The 16376-nt window shown below is 55.2% G+C and overlaps 4 protein-coding genes across 4 annotated transcripts; all 4 read right to left on the reverse strand.

Annotated features, from left to right (window-relative positions):
- Positions 1 to 258: 258 nt before the first annotated feature.
- PG994_005281 (uncharacterized protein) lies at positions 259 to 1257 on the reverse strand (the record flags this gene model as incomplete). The annotated part of the gene is made up of 4 exons (XM_066856690.1): positions 259 to 363; positions 476 to 577; positions 625 to 813; positions 946 to 1257. The coding sequence occupies 4 exons, from the start codon at positions 1255 to 1257 to the stop codon at positions 259 to 261; spliced, it is 708 nt and encodes a 235-aa protein (XP_066715959.1).
- Positions 1258 to 1970: 713 nt separating this feature from the next.
- PG994_005282 (GPI mannosyltransferase) lies at positions 1971 to 7917 on the reverse strand (the record flags this gene model as incomplete). Its single annotated transcript, XM_066856691.1, has 3 exons — positions 1971 to 2033; positions 2111 to 2638; positions 2719 to 7917. The coding sequence occupies 3 exons, from the start codon at positions 7915 to 7917 to the stop codon at positions 1971 to 1973; spliced, it is 5790 nt and encodes a 1929-aa protein (XP_066715960.1).
- A 2492-nt stretch (positions 7918 to 10409) lies between these two features.
- On the reverse strand, positions 10410 to 12374 carry PG994_005283 (uncharacterized protein; the record flags this gene model as incomplete). The annotated part of the gene is made up of 6 exons (XM_066856692.1): positions 10410 to 10754; positions 10950 to 11255; positions 11351 to 11584; positions 11636 to 11662; positions 11716 to 11883; positions 12126 to 12374. The coding sequence occupies 6 exons, from the start codon at positions 12372 to 12374 to the stop codon at positions 10410 to 10412; spliced, it is 1329 nt and encodes a 442-aa protein (XP_066715961.1).
- Positions 12375 to 13384: 1010 nt separating this feature from the next.
- On the reverse strand, positions 13385 to 15103 carry PG994_005284 (uncharacterized protein; the record flags this gene model as incomplete). The annotated part of the gene is made up of 1 exon (XM_066856693.1): positions 13385 to 15103. The coding sequence occupies one exon, from the start codon at positions 15101 to 15103 to the stop codon at positions 13385 to 13387; it is 1719 nt and encodes a 572-aa protein (XP_066715962.1).
- Positions 15104 to 16376: the final 1273 nt, after the last annotated feature.

Consider the following 16376-nt stretch of genomic DNA (forward strand, 5'->3'; position numbering starts at 1 on the left):
CTCGATGTGACAAGACAGGATATCTTCTTATTGTTTAATGCCCCCCATCCCCCCCATCCCCCCCCAGCGAGATGCTTTGACAGGAAATGAGGCGAAAGCTTTTGCGATATGTATTGTACATACTGCTATATACCAGAACATGAAGACAGACAAGATGGCGTCAATACTCCATATCACGTACATAATGTCCTATTTATTTAGACGCCTGATCCTTCCGCGTTAAAAACTTTGAATACTACACTTATGGGCAAACTAATCTCACAAAGTCCATTTCTCATAGTCGGGGAAATACTGATTCTGTATCCTCTCGGCGTACTCACGACGACCGGGAACCCCTTGACCACCGCCCGCGAATCCGGTCCCCTGTTTGTCGTATCATGATTAGCTAACATCCAGGCCAGATGATGCGGAAAGAGAACCAGCAAGCGCATGGGGACCAAAAAAAAACTTACGCTGTACAAATCAAGACACTAACCACGAACCCGAAAACGGTCGCGTCCGCCTCGGTGGGTTCCTCCCCGCCCAGGACCCAGAAGGGCTCCTTCTCCTCCGTCGGCCCGTCGTCGCGGGGCGACGACTTGTTTTCTTCTTCTCCTTCTTCGAAGCCGTCAGCAGGGCATCGACCGCCTCCCAGATCTCGAGCCGGAAGGCCGCGATCTCCTCGGCCGCGTACCGCCCCGTCCCCTGACCGTGCAGCGTCGCCACCGTGCCGCGGTAGGCCAGCAGCCCGATAGCGACGCGCAGGGGCCACGGCATGGCGCCGAAGATGTGGTCGCGCATCGTGTAGTAGTTCTGGGTCCAGCGTTCCCAACCCTGTTTTAGTCCCCATCGTGTGTCAGTTGCCAATAGAATAGGTCCGCTGGCTTCATGTAAGCTTAGGTACTCAACTTACGTGGTAAAAGACAAGCCGGTCCTCCATCATGGCCCGGATCGCGAGGTCCTCGCCCGGTCCTCCCCGTCGAGCCTCGCGTTCAGGTCCGACAAAAACTCCCGCTCCATCAGCGCCTTGATGATGAGGTCCGAGTCACCCAGCGCAGCATCACCACTTGCCGCGGACGTGAATTCGACGTAGGGGATCTTGCCCCGGGGCGCCGTCTTGGGTGAACCCACGGCGGTGCGGTAGGCGAGGTTCCCGAACCGGAGGCGGGCCTCGAGCTTGACGACAAAGGGCGACCAGACGTGCTTGCCCGTGTCCTTCCAGCCGCGGTAGACGGTGAGGGCCGGGTGCTGCCGGGTGTCGTCGACCTGGGGAGTCATTGTGGTCATATTTCGTATTTGCAATCGGCTTGCAAGTAAAAGATAGGGGGGACGGCTTTCTGTGGTAAAAGGCTCTTTTGTAGTAGTAGTAATAGTATATTCATGTAATCATTTTTTGTTCGGGTTACAATCTGGTGAGAATACCAATTACTTCACAGGCGGCAAGAATCAGCTTTTATGGTCACTTCAAACAGTCGGCCTAACTCAGTCTAGGGTGTGTTGTCCGTTTATGCGAAGTTGCGCCGCTTGCCGCACTTTCGTAGCGATGCGAAAAGTCCGGATGCGCAGGTGTATCACGCCGTCTTAGGTGGGGTGGTGCTAAACAAGTGCTGACTGCACCCGCTGCAATCGAGTTGGCCGTCTTCTCCTTTTCTGCCAGGAGCGTCTTAATAGTTCTACGGGTTGTCGTTTGACCGGGTGCTTCAAGAGGCGGTTGCTTCAGGGTTTATCGAAGTCGACACATGTAGACTTGACATTGAAATCCATGTCACGCAACTTGCAACCAACTTTATGAGTACGTACGTCGGCTCAATATCTGGTTGTCAGCATTCATGGTAGCGCTGATGCCGATGTTGATAACAAGACAGACAGCATTGGTAACAGAACCGCTTAGGTCAATACATTGACTACACAGATAGATATACTAGGCAAATGCATCGCTTGTTCTATTATTCTCTGCTCGTATACTATACCCCTACAGCATAGAGCCATGTTTAGGCAAAGTAGCTCTTCCAGAGGACACCCTCCAGATCTTCCAGTTGTTCCGAGGTGAAATACTGCAAGTACGCAAGTCAGTTCAGGTTTCTCATATATACAGCAACAAGGGGATAAGAAAGCATCACAATTTACTTACCTTCTGATCAACTCCCCAACTGTCTTGTCTCGTCTTCTTGAACTCGGACAGGATGCTCTTGGTGGCCTTGCCCACAACGCCGGGGTCACTAGCCGCGCGCCGCGCCAACAGGGCCAGCACCTCGGGCATCCAGCTCGGTGGCGGCGTCGCGTACGGGAACGCCTCGATGAGCGACCCGAGCCCCAGCACCGCCGCGTGCCGCCGCACGATCTGTTGTGTCGCGTTGACCGGCGTGTCCGTGCCGGGTGCCTTCTTCTTTGGCATCGGGTTCTGCGCGAGCGAGCGCTCGAACCGCGACTTCAGCGACTCGATGACGGGGTTCCGGATCGCCGCCGGTGAGCACCGAATCATGCCGGCCAGCGTGGCGCCAGCCACCGTACGGACTTCAAGCTGGGGATCGGCCAGCATGTCGCCCACTGCGTCGAAAAGCACCTCGCGCTGAGCCGCATTCATTAGGAACAGACGACGGAAGTAAATAACCTGCATGTTGACGAGCGCACGCAGCCGCTGGTGCCACGATGTCGCGCCCTTTCCGAGCCGTATCAGAGCGGCAATGAACGGCCCGTCTTCCCCGGTCCTAAGGGAATATTCGGGAGATGCCGGTAGACATGGTATGCAAGTCTCATGAGTTCCGGGTCCTCTTTGACGTCCATCATGTGCAGAAGCTGATCTATGAACGGATCCGGGAAGAAGGACGTCAGTTGCGTGCATTCCTGCGAGGAGAGGGTGTTGTCCAGCCACGTCAGCACCGTCTTCGAGCCAGAAGTGTACGAGGATGGCGTTTGTTGGCCAGGAGTGCGCTCGTGTCGCCATTGTTCGAGGCGGGAGAATACATCCTTGATGGTGGCGCTGAACTTCTCGTCTGGCTGGTAGGGCCGGATTCCAATGCCCGACGGCGACACCGCCTTATTCTGGTCCAGGAGAGCAGAGACGTTCTCAAACGACTCGTGATAGCGGGTTCGGTATATGGTGGCTATCACTCGACCAATGGCTTCGCGCACTGACTTGTAGGGGTGATCGATATGAGCCAGGAAGTCCTCAAGGACAGGCTTCTCGTGGCGGAAGTGCCAGCCGCAGTCGTTAATGAGGAACTCGAGGAGCCCTACTTTCGAGGCTTCCTTGAAGGCCGCGTTAGACGACATGTCCAACCGGAACGAGCTGAGGGTTTTGATGAGCTCAGGCGCACGCCGTGGGTCCTTGGTGTCAATGACGAAGTGTAGGCATATCATCCAATAGGATAGGTTCTCGGGCGTCAAGCTGTCTGCAAAGATCTTGAGAAGCATGGGCTGCGCAAACCCCCAAGATTGTTCCTTCATCTCCACAGGGTCATCCGCTGAGCCGGCAAGCATGGCACCCAGTATCTCCGACGTGGCGCGGTGTTGGTGCTTATCAGTACCGTCGCCGTAAACCTCGGCTGTCAATGTCTTCACGTCCTCGAAGGTGAGATCCGTCTGTCCGTAATTCATCAAGTCAAACACATGCATCAGCAGGATCACGACGGGGCTCCGGAATCGGTCCGACGTCGAATCGCGCGGTTCCTGCTTCAGGTAGTCGAAGAACTGCTTCAACCAATCCTTGGTAACCAGCTTTCCGATTTGCTTTCTTGCAGCAACTTCGACATCGTCATATTCATCGAAACGCTTGGGTTTGGTGCGGAAAGCATTGAACTTCTTGCCCCAGGCGAGCCAACCGGCATAATCGGAATCCACAAAGTACTCGGCATGGTCTGGATCGGCAAAGCTGTCGAGGAAGTTGCGTGTAAATTGAGCGTCGCCCTTCTCGACCGGGACGACCACTTTGTTGACATCCTTCTCCTTCTCTTCCAAGTAGTCTCTGTAGGAATGGTTGTATACGGCACGCTGGTCAATGGCAGCAAAGACATTCGAGAAGGCCGTCAAATAACTACTTCGAAGGCCTGGATGCGGGTCATTGGTTCCGCGGGTCACCAACTCGATGAACTGAGGAGGTGCAATAGAGTCGAACCGGACACAGAGGTTGGTCGTGAAGATGACGCAGCGGCTTGCCGTCTTCCAGTGGGATTCCTTCGAAAGCTCGATGAGCTCAAGACCAAGGGCAATCTTCTTCTCCTCGACCTTCCTCCGTCGCTCGACGACAAAGTCATGTCGTGACGCAATGACGCTGGAACAATCCTCGGCCGGCTTGATCTGCGATACGATGTCATCGTCCAATAAAACCATGAGCTCAAACCGCTTCCCGAACTCGATCATGGGATAGAGGGCGGTTGCTCCCAAGTTCTGGATGGATGTCTTATCAACACTAGCAGTTCGGATGTAGAGGCGGAGAAGGTCGGGCGCGTATCGCCAGTCGCGTATCAAAGTCTTCAGTAAGCTGGTGAAAAGTAGCGTGTACATTGCTCCCTTGATACGGTCATGGTCCATCGCGTCCATGGCGTTGCGGAAGCGCTCCAGGATAACGGGAATGACCAGAGGCCTGCCACCAATGAGTACCTTCAATGAGGCGTCCTGGGCGCCTTGAGCGATTCTTCGAACATCAGCATATTGTGAGGTGCAGGACTCGGCCAGGTCAAGGAGGAGCTGTCGGTCGATCTCGCTCTTCCTCCGGACAGAGGCATTGTGCTTCACGCGCTGCAGCTGGTATGCATCGGCACGCTTGATGAGCAGGGGGCGCGGGTAGGCCTTGCGCAGACCGCTGATCTTGAAGGGGCCAATGTCGGCCTTGTAGAGTCTTTGCAACCGCTCGAGAGGGTGCGCAGACCTTTCAAAGCCCACATCAGTAATCCAAGTGCGATAGGTGGAGTACAGGGCTGTGAAGCAGGGCACATCGTCTTCCTGCTGGTTGTTGAGGAACGCATGAGTCCTCGACAGCAAGCGGCCGATCTCATCGCGGATCTGATGGATACGATTGTAGAGGGGGTTTTCCGGGGTCAGCAAGTATCCACTCTGATACTTGAACTGTGGCCTGGTTTCGTCATCCTCGCCGGCTTCAGCCAGGGGGTTCTCCTCTTCATCGTCCCGGTCTTCCATCATCTCATCTCCATCATGATCAGCCTGTCGGCCATTTACACCGTTCCCGTCGCTGAACGCCCACTTAGGGTCGAACAGGATAGCAATTCCGGAAATCACAAGCCTGAGTTGCGTGAGCTGGCGCGAGACCTCATCAGACCACTCCTTGTTCTTTCCTTTTCTGCTGACCGGCGCATCACTGCCCATGAACACTTCAAGTCTCTCCATAGCGCCCTGCGCTTGCGACTGAAACAGTTCCACGGCAAACTCCAGTTCTGCTGGCCGCGGGCGGTGCCATCGGATGGTGAGATCAGCAGGCGCAGTTGACTGGCCCCAATCATGCACATCCAATCCCCTCTTGATGACTTCGGGCTCAAACAGAGCATTGTCGATAGGGTAAGTGGCTGTGAGATTCAGCAACAGATGATGAATGTAGTTGCTGATGTGGATGGTAGGGAGCCCTCGACACTTTTCCTGCATGTATTTTGCAATGTCGAAAAGCTCGGTCTTGTATTTGAGAACTTCGGCGCCCACGTGGACAACACACATGCTCAGGATACTAACGTGCCAGACGAGGGCACGGTCACGGGGCAAGACTTCTGTGCCGCTACTTCGATCTGAAGCAGCTCCGTTGTAATCAATTTCATTTCGAATATTGACAATCAGCATGGGGAGGAAGACCTTGAGTGTCTTCTCTGGGTTCACTTTGCAAAGAGCGTTACAGATCCAAGCCATGGCATCACGTGCTTGGTGTACAACGTGGGTGGACACGAAGGTCGACAGTTTCTCCAGGGCCATGTCAAACAGTTCGGGAGAAAGGGACGCGAACAATGGGGTCAGAGCCGCCGGCAAAGTGTTGATGATATTGTCTTCTGGAGAGCCAGACCGCAACTGCGAAGAATCTGGCAGGTTCTCGAGCAGCGTGAAGACTTTGCCGAGAAGTGCCAAAATGAATTCACCGAAGCCCGCCGTAGACGAACGAACAATATTCGCCTCGTCCTCATCACTGAGCTCGTTCTTGTAGTCGATATGAACATCCTGGCCTTCTCGCTCCATACGCTCCATCTCGCCCTGGACCCATTGCATGGCCAAGGTGGTGTCGTGCACACCTGAGCTCGCTTTGGTCAAATCGACGAATGGGATACTGTATGCGACGCTCTGGATGAAGTTCAAGGTGTACTGGGTCTTGTTGAGGTCGTTTGCATCGATGCCAGGTAAGGCCAGGGCAAGCAGTGCCGTGATATGGCACCGGAAGCCCTTCTGCCGCGACATAATGTTGGCAATCATCTGCAACCCACAAAGGCTCGAAGTAGTGCGGTGAACCTCGACAAGTCCTTGCAAACTTGGGTAGAACCTTTGCAGCGCGCCAGGAAGCATCAGGTCCGGCTCGAGGTAGGTAAGGTTTTGAAGCGCGCCAAAGTACATGTTGGTGACCTTGGTGCTCTTGCCAAAGAGTCCCATGAAGGTGACTTCGCGTAGGCTCTTGACAAACCTGTGCTTCAGCGCCTCATTAAGCCTTCGGTCGACTGGAGTATCCTGTTCGCTTCTCTGTTCCTTGTTCCATCGCGATACGAACATTTCTGTCAGATAAAAGGTCATCTGTGCCAACATGGTGGTCCACGAGCCCTGATTCGACGGATGGAAGAAGGTGTCGATAGACTCCAGTAGCCCCTCGAGACTGTTTAGAATAGAGCCATCCTTCTCCAGACATTGGGGAGATAGAGACGATACGACCCAGCGAGCAATTGTATACGAGATGGGGTGCTTCTTCTTATCCTTCTCCAGGAAAATTCCCATCCCGGGAGAGTAGTCCAGGGATGTATATGGGGAGTTGGCCTGGCCAACAGGGATCTCGGTCAAGCGGAGGATGGCTGTAAAGATCAGATCAGACTGTTCTCGAGTAAAGATGCCGTATTCGGTAAAGGGGACGTGTCGGTACGTCAAGTAGTCTCGGGCCATGCGCGAAAACATGTCGAGGAATGTGATATCGAAGACCTTGGACCTTGTCATCAAGGACCACAGATGGAAGAAGGTCGGTACAAAATCGGACGGCTGCGACTGAGGCGCCGTGGGAGGGGCGGGGGTCGTGGGCATGAGGATGTTGAGGGTACCGACAACGATGTAGGCGTCTTGGAGGTCCGAGGTACTGAAGAAGGGCAGGATCTCGTCCAGCATCGCCCGTCTCTCGCTCGGGTCGAAGTAGGTGTAAGATTGGAGACAGAGCTTCCACAAGTGCTTCAAGCCTCGTCTGCGGGCGGACTGGTGGGCAGGGGCTTCGCCAGGAAGCACCAAGGCCCGGATCTCTTTCCACAACGGTCTCCAGTCCAGCGTGAGATCCTCGCCGGGCTTCAAGAGGTGTTTCCGCCTCGCCAGGGTCGAGACCATCTTGGAGAAGCGATCGGCCGCGGCGCCATCGAGGCCCGGGGCCAAGGATAGATGGAAGTAGAGTCTCGCCAGCCTGGCCCTGAGGTCCCTGGGCATGTCGAACTTGAGGCTGAGCCATCCCGACAGCTGGCGGGTCCAGTGGAGGGCGCCCGGGGAGAAGTCTTCTGCCTTGATGGAGATGTACAGCTGCTTGAGGATGCCCTGCAGGGCGGCGTCGCGTTGTGCGTCCTCCTCGACGGGGTAGGGAAGTAGCTGGAAGTAGGAGAAGGTTCGGGGTCGGTGGCGCTTGGTGGTGTCGTGGGAATCGGCGTCGGGGGTGGAGGGGAGGCCCGGCGATGTGGCACGAGAGATGGGTTCGCCCGAAGAGCCGAAGGCGCTCAGAAACTGAGCGGCGCCCGACAAAGCCCCAGCGTTGGACAAGTCGAGATGGTCCTCCATCGCGTAGATGCGGCGGGATGGAGTGGTGTTTGTGTGGAACGAAGCTGTTTGCTTGAGGGGCTTCGTTTTCCCTGTCGAAGTGAAATAGTTCAGATAGCTGCAACCATGGAGGTTCAGGCGAAGTGTTTCGGCAGGCAGCTAATCGGTGACGTCGTCCAGTTAGTTGGCCGAGCCGAGGAAAGATGGAGATGGAGATTGGCGAGACTTGCGGTCTTTGTTTGGAGGCGACAAGTATCGGGAAAGGTGGCCAATCTTGATCTTTACGAATGCAACGGTGGTAGAGGATTGACCTCGAGCTGCAACTTTAGCATCGGTGTTTGTGTCCGGCGACTGCTCAACTGCTCTTTTGCTGATTCCAATGGATGGGATGTGCGACAAGGCTGGGCAGTGCAGCGGGTGGTTCGTTGAGATGCCCTGCTACCCTGCTCTGCTAACAATGCGATTCAAGGGCCCAGTCTTGACTGGACCTTAGGTGGGTCGGGTGCGTATCGATGATGGAGAGGGGCTGGAGCTGCTGGAGCTACTGGAGCTACTGGAGCTAGCTAGCTGCTGCACATCAATTGATGTACCTTGGGAGCTGCCGCTGAAGCTACAGTAAGTATGTACCCGACCTATCGTATCGACCTTGATCAAGCCTTCAATCACCACAACGTTTGAGATAGGGCTTGCCAGCATTGATAGGTACGCAGACCTGGCATGTGTCACCGGTTTTTGCCAATGCAATACAGATTATTAATATGCCGCAACAGAATCAATGAGAGAGACAAAAGTGGTTGCTACCTGATCTAGTGGGAAAAGAGGAAAGAAGAAAAGTGCTCGTATGAAAGAGATGTAGGTTAGCCCATATCAAAAGAGAAGAAATCAGAAATCATGCCACACCAGCAGGTGTTTTAAGTACTTGAAACTGGCAGAACAATTGATGACACCGGCTTGACTCGAACACGACATTCAAGGCTTCCATTGGGCTTGCGAGGCGAGTTTCGCTGTTGGAGCCAAGGATAGGTGGCCAACATCTACCTGGACTTGGGCTGTTCATGTGAGAGGTAAAGGTGGTGGGATGGGATGGGATTCATCACTGCAGATGTGCCTAATAATATGCCCTTCTTTTCGTCTTCACCAACACCCCGCACACTTCCATGGATATTAGCAACACAATGGACTGCAGCCAACAGAAGCTACAACTGACGTTCCTGGGTGTATGTCCTCGTGTTGATTTCGGTTGTTAATAAATTGGTTCGACATGTATATACATGTTTCTAGTAATCTACTTCAAATGGAATCATATGTGAGGTAGCTGGTAGCCGCATGCTCGCTCTCCCTCCTTTGCCGTAGCTGCGTTCCCCAGCCCAGCCCAGCCCAGCACCCTGGAAAGACAGAACCCTGGAGATGCAGTCGACGAGCGCTGTCTGCCAGGGATTATTTGATGGTGGCCCGGCCTGGCATGGGATCGATGGATCACAGGCCTCTCTCTGCACAGGCTGCGTAACGCCAATAGCAGCCTTGTCGCAAGCTGCATGTCCCACCTGCCGGCCCTGCTCACGGCCCATTGGGATGTCCTTCCGATATCCGTGAATCCCTTATCCTTTCAGAAGGCCAACCCGGCTGAGCTAATGTGATTTGTATGTAGCTGATCGATATGTGGTTAGTCGGCTAGAAGATCCCACATCACGCAGTCTAAACTGTGCGTACAATGTCCATGTAAATAGCACCATAATCTCCGAGCATAGCTCTACAATTGGCTAGAAACACCACGCAACAGGTAGGGACAGCCAATACAATTAACAAGCCTTAGCTGTCGTCATTGCCACATTCGCTTTGGGTTAATCATCTATACCGCAGGCAGATAAGGCAGCACCAACAGTCATCCTACAACTACGTAATCAAAGAGGTTGCCTTCATCCGCGACTACCTAGGTAATCAATAAGCGGGTGATCACCTGGTTTATCCTATCTATGTTTCCATCGATTTCCTTCAATGTCGTACACCATGGCTCGCGTAATCAGATAACCTTGACAACGCCCGGCGCACCAGGCGTTCCTTCAATGAAACCCATAGGTCTTGCTTGGTAGGTAGGTAGCCTCGAACCGGCCAAACGCTCAGATCCCATGGATCGTCGTCTATCGGATCGGTCCGAGTCAAGCAATGGGATTGTTACCATGATGCCCTTAGGGTCAAAGCCTTGCACAGCCAAGACAGCTCATGTCATAAAACCGCTGCTTGACAGGCCAGGGTATAAGATCGAGTAATGGGTATGTGGCAGTAGCATAGTGTAATTAACACGCCACCATTTATACCTTGGGATATATATACATGTTATTGACCCGGCCCTACACCTATTGACTCCCCCGATATATCTGCCTGGACCACCTATCTGCACCGCCGGCCTTTCATTTCCACATCTCCCTCCAATCCAACCCAATCCCAACTAGTTTCCAAAGGCTCACAAGCCGTCGCGTCTCGGGCGGGAGCTTACCACCTAAGTACCGTAGTTTTCACTCCTCCTTCTTCGCGTCAAACTCCGGCAGCCCGAGCCAGAGCAGCAGGATGACACCGAGCAGCGCCAGGATGATCGGCTGCAGCACCTGGACCCCGCGCGCCTGCGCGACAGCCCCCACGGCGAACGGCAGCACGGCGGCGCCGCTGCCGCCGAACGCGGCCGCGAACCCGATGGCGCCCACGTGCAGGTGCCGCGGTAGCAGCTTCGACATGGCCACGACGGCGGCCGGGAAGAGCGGGCCCAGGAAGAAGCCCTGCAGGCCCACGGCCACGGCCGAGACGATGAACTTGGGCACGAGCCAGAAGAGTAGCTCGAGGCCCATGACGATGGGCAGGTAGATCTATATTACGTACAGGTAGGTCAGGTCGGGTCAGGTCGCGTGCGTCAGATTCGATCCGATTCATATCAGGTTGTAATTATGTAGTACCGATAGTGTAGGTAGTAAAGGGGGGGGGGGAGACAAAAGACAGACTCACAGTAATCGCCAGCTTCTCCCCAACCGCGGCGTTACGAACCCCAGCACCACGCGCCCGACCGTGATGCCGAGCCAGAACCCCATGGCGGTCATGCCGCTGGCGAACTCGGCGCCCCGGCGGACCTGGATCATGAAGACGACGATCCAGCCGCCGAGCGCGACCTCGATGCCGACGTAGCCCAGCAGGAACAGCGCGCAGAGCCAGGTGACGCGCGCCGACGGCCGCCTGATCAGCGCCTCGTGCAGGCTGCCCCGCGGGCCCTCCTCTTCGCCATGCTGCCGGGAGATCGACGCGTGGTAGGCCGCAGCGGTCGACGTCCAGAAACCGGCGACCGAGGTGAAGATTTCGAGGCCGGCCAGGCCGATCTGTGTATGACACTCACACTCAGATTCAGACAGGCAAGGGCTTACCGCGGGAGGATAGAAGCTGAAGAAGAGAAAAAGAAGAAAGAAAAGCTTACCATGATGTAGTAGAACGTGTACCACGGCAACTTGGCGTTGGCTACCATGTTAGTTGCGATCAGGGGCGAGAGCACGGCGCCGAGCCCGTAAAAGCCGTGCAGGAACCCCAGCATCTCGTTGGCGCGGTCGAGGTTGCCGACCCACGCGTTCCACGCCGCGTCCGCAAGGCCGTTCCCGAAGCCGGCAATCATGAAGACGATGACCATGACCGGGTATGGCGGATGGAGGGCGATCTTATTGTGAGCGTGTTTTATCAGCATAGCTTACTTACTGCTAAGACTTACTGCCCACACTGAGTGCTTGCCATGCCCCTTCTTACGTCTCCAGAGGCGATCGAAAGTGGTAAGAAAGAAACGAGACTTACGATGATATAAGCCAACATGTGGCATCCCGACGCGATCCCGGCCACGCCCCGCTGCCCGACGGACCCGTGGAGGAAGTTGTTCAGGAGCGCCGAGGCCGTGTAGCCGACGAACGGCGAGAGGAAAATCAGCGAGACGATTGTATACGTAAGATGGTAGTATTGCTCGATCTGGCAAATTAACAGACGCACTCACTGCATCGCCTTTCATGAGGTCCCTCTAGCCAAGGCCTGGCCAGTTGACCGAGACAGCAACAGCTAACTGGGGCTTACTTACATAGTGAATCAAGGCCTATATACAATACTCGGGTATTTGTTAGTCAATTACCCATCATCATTATCATCCTCATCGTGATCAGCCTGATGAGACAGAATATAACAACAGCAGAGTGGGCGAAAGTTATGTTGCTTACACCATAGGCAGCATCATTGGCACCCATCACGACAAAGGACCAGAAGCAAGCTGCGATCTTGGGCACATTGCTCTTGGGGTAATTCCAGCGCTGGATCATCTCGGCCGCCGTCGGCGGCGGTGAGCTCGGGCCGTCCTGAGGAGACTCCTCCGGGAGCTGGGCCTCGAGCTTGGAGTGAGGCGCGCGAATGTCATGCATCTCCATGACGGCGGTCGATGAGCCGGCGGTGGTGGTGGTGTAGGTCGCCATCTTCTCGAAAAAAGATTAACGGTATGAGAGGCACCTAAACCAGGAGTTCGGGTCAGTATATTTCGAGGTCACAAGCAAGATCAGGTATCAGTCTGGCCGCGAGTGAATGAAACGAGGCAAGAGTTAAAAGAGCACCGCACTCTGGCTTCGATATTGTCCTCATATAGAGGCCGGATGTCGATATTCTTATAGATGTCCTTTACAAGTGAGTCAATAACATGACAATCATACCAAGCAGTTCCAACCCGATGCCGTGCTCGAACTTGTACGGATCTTACATATTAGCAGATTGACGTGCTACCCAGGCCTCGATCCAGTCCAGCCCTTGCCCCAGATTAACATGCCAGCCCAAGCAAACCAGGTGTAGCAGACCAACCAACCAGAGCTGGGGCTTTTCCCGCACTTTTCCGCAGTTAGCGGTGAATTCGGATCCCTCAACCGGTAAAGCCCATCTCTGCCCCGCACGGGAGAACACCGGCCTTAGCCCGGACGGAGAATATCTCGCTGCTTCTATGATTGGCTGCATTCTTACCCCCCGGGCCCGAGGTTTACACGGGTGTGCTGACCGACATATGGCACAATGAGATCTGCATTCCTCGCCCGCAATAACGGTGCGGTGTTGGCCCCCACACCGGAAGAGTCATCAGCCAAAGGATCGACGTTGATGCATTTGCGTTACGCGGTCACGCCCCAAGGGCTCGGGAAAACCAAGTTGGCTTAATAATAATGTTTCATTCGATTCTACTACAGCCGCAATTCCTGGCTTGTCATGCCTAACCATCGTAATGATGAATCCCAACCACTCGCTACTCGTGCCATCTGAGGGATGTAATGTACAGCTGATAGCCGCATATCCAAACACGCCCACCCCTTTCCTTCGCCGGTCTGTAACCGTACAAGTACTTAGTTACTGTACTGAAGAGCATAATCATCCCCTTTCTTTTTCAAGGCTGCTTTTCTTATTTTTGTTGTTGTTGTTTGGAAGAAGTTCTTCCGCGAAAGAACCGATCCTACTGGCCTCGCAACCTCGTGAACCAATTGAGCATGCTGCGTCTCCGCGGAGTCCTGGGCCGGCCGCAGCTGCTGTTACCGTCTTCCGCGCCCGAATCGTTTACGACGACCGGTTGCTTAAAGCCGCTCGCGTGCTGTTCGAACGGGTCTTTCACTTCCTCCCCCTCCTCATCCAATCCGAGCGGTGACGTCACTCTCCAGGGCGTGCTGTGGTAGTATTCCGACACGACGCGCCGGTGGCCCGGAGCCGGAGGGAGCGGTTCGGGGGCTAAAGAGGCGGCGCCCGCTGCGCCGACGGGCGACGGATAGGACGAGAAGTCGTTGTTTAACGCAGGGTGCTTAGCCATGACTACGCTGTTGGGCCGTGGCTGTTGTGCACGAGATTGGTTCGTCAGGCTTGCCCCAGTCCAATCTCCGCCACCACTGAAAGGACTTATACTCGGACTCGGGCCAGGTCGCTGCCGCTCGCTGTCCTCGCTAGACGGCAGGGACAGTCGATTCTGCGCGTTACGCTTCTGCATGTACGCTGCGCCGGTGGACGTAGCCCTCCTAGGCAGCGCGCCCAGAACGTCGGTCTTCGATTCCCGTTCGCCATAGCACTGGCCGCCGGTGGTGCCCACTCTCCGGGTGATGCGGTGCAGGGGGTTGCTGCCTCTGCTCGTCTGGCCGCTCTGGCTGCTGCTGACGCCACCGCTACCAAACGAAAAACTACGCGTCTGCTGCGAGACCTTGGACGGGTTGTTCGTGCCGGCAGCCGCTAGACACTCGATATTCATGGGCCGGAATTGCGGGACCCACCCCTGGTGAAGCACAACCCAGAGCGCCGTGACTTGGATCAGGCTCTTCTGCCACTCTTCGACAGGTTGCACTGTCCGTTCGGGAGGCGGGACATCTTTCGCGCCCGTGGACGACGCTGGGGAGCCGAGAACGGACGAGGTCGGGGGATACCGCCCCGCCGACTGAGAGACGGTAGTATACATATCCTGGACCTCCAGCTGGTTGGGCCTCAGTGTTGCCATAATTGGGTGTCGCCTACATGAAGGATCGATCATGCTGAAGGTAAATCGGTGTTCCGGAGAGCTGGATGGCGAGTTCGGTGATGTTGGAGCTGTAGCTGCGGCGGGTTTGCTTGTTGTGGCCTTGCGACGGGCCCAGCGAGCAGTCGTCACCCTGCCAAGATCATCCTCGGTCGTGAAGTCGTATGAGACCACACCGCCTTGGACGCGCGGCTTGGCCGTCCAAACGGTTCCGTCAGAGAGGACAATCTCGGCCATATCCCGGCCTAGCGGGCTTAGGATCGCCACCAAATCCCGCTTGTTGATGCTATCTTCGTCGTCTTCGTCCAGGGGCTCTTTTGCCGGGGCACTCAAGTCTTCGCTTCTGAACAGCATGATGTCACCCACGCTCAGCTCCCTCTTGATCCTTGCCAGCCTGGGGAACCGTTTGAATAGGGGCGTCACGAGCGCCGAATGCGCTATAGCCGAGGAAGGATACACATTGATGGTAGGTTTCGGACGCCTGTCGGCGGACACTTCTTGTGTCTGAAGAAGTAATTGGGGGCGTATATGTAATAATCGCTGGTTTAGTTTCGGGGCAGGCTGCGCCAGTAGGTAAGTTGTACTACTCCTCGACGACATCCTACGGGCGCGGCGGACCGAGGATCCGGCACGGCTCGTTTCGCTGTCCGAGATGTAGACTGACCCTTCATCTCCGCTCATCGTTTCGTCTCTGCTGCCGGCGCGAAGCTCATGCTCCGCCGCGGGCTCATGGAATTTGACTGCAGGTTCGGGAGTGCCAGAGGCCCTTCTGGAAAGTAGCGGCCTTCCTTTGCTGCGGGTAAGAGAAGGAGAGCTAGTTGCTGTATGGGTAGCAGCTGAAGAGATAGGTCTGGGAAGGAGCGGTGGCGGTGGTGGGGATTGAGAATCTGCCTTGTACGAGATAGTAGATGCTCGATTCACCGCAGGTGGTCGATCTGCTGCAGGCTCCTGGAACCTGACGACCGGCTCAGGAGTACTGGGTGCCCTTCGAGCAATGGGTCTTCCGTTAATACGCAGAATTGAGGGAGAGGGAGCTCCTGCCGCGGTAGAAGCGGAAGAGATAGGCCTGGGAGGGGGCGGCGGGAACGGGGATTCCGCGTTGTGAGATATAGTAGATGGTCGATTCACAGGTGAAGTAAATGTTGATCGGAGCAAATGATTGCGTCGAGCGCCGGCTTGCCCAGCTGATTGTGATGATTTATTCGAGTATTCATGACCGTGGAGGCTTGCTCCCGAGTGGATAAACATGTTGGCAGCAAAACAGGCGCAAATGGCGTGTGCTAGCTGTCCCGTCCAGCAGAATGGCGGCTTCCCGGCGAAGTCACGACGTCGATCCGGCTGTTACGGCTGCTAGCAATGGAAGGCGTAATGATACATGTAGGAAGTATAATAAATATGGTATGTGTCGACTGGTGGTGGAGCCCGATGGCCTTCGTGGAGTAAGACGGCCACTCCAGATCCCAGGGTCGATTAGTCCAGCGCACCCCCTCGTAATCGATTTTGACTAGAGCATGGGGTTTTGACTTTGAAGATGGCGATGGCGGCTCACATGCAAAGAGGCGGCACTAGTGTGTGTGAATGAATGTAAGTCGGAAAGCCAGTTTCACACGACAGCTAGAATCGAAGACCGATATGTAATAGAGCAAAGTCGGGCGCCTGTCAACAAGGAGCGTAGTAGTCGAACGGACGGGGATGGGTATGTGACATTTGAGGCTGAGTTCGTTCTTTTTGGTAGGAGCTGATGTCAGCCCGTGCCGATGATGGGGTCAAATCCAGGAACCAGCTGAAATTAGGGGCTAGATCACCAAGCCGTAAGGCGGAATGGGTGGAGATTGAGGCCCGCTGTTCTTGCTGTGCTGGGATGCTGGTCTTTCAATGCTCATGCAAAGCAGAGCTCAATGGCATGCGACGCAGCGATACGTTTGATAGCAGGGTGGTGCGTAAACACCCGGTC

Source organism: Apiospora phragmitis, assembly GCF_038363925.1.
Source record: "Apiospora phragmitis strain CBS 135458 chromosome Unknown utg000006l:1.0-5683423.0:1.0-5690449.0, whole genome shotgun sequence".
In the NCBI taxonomy this organism is placed as follows: Eukaryota; Fungi; Ascomycota; class Sordariomycetes; order Amphisphaeriales; family Apiosporaceae; genus Apiospora; species Apiospora phragmitis.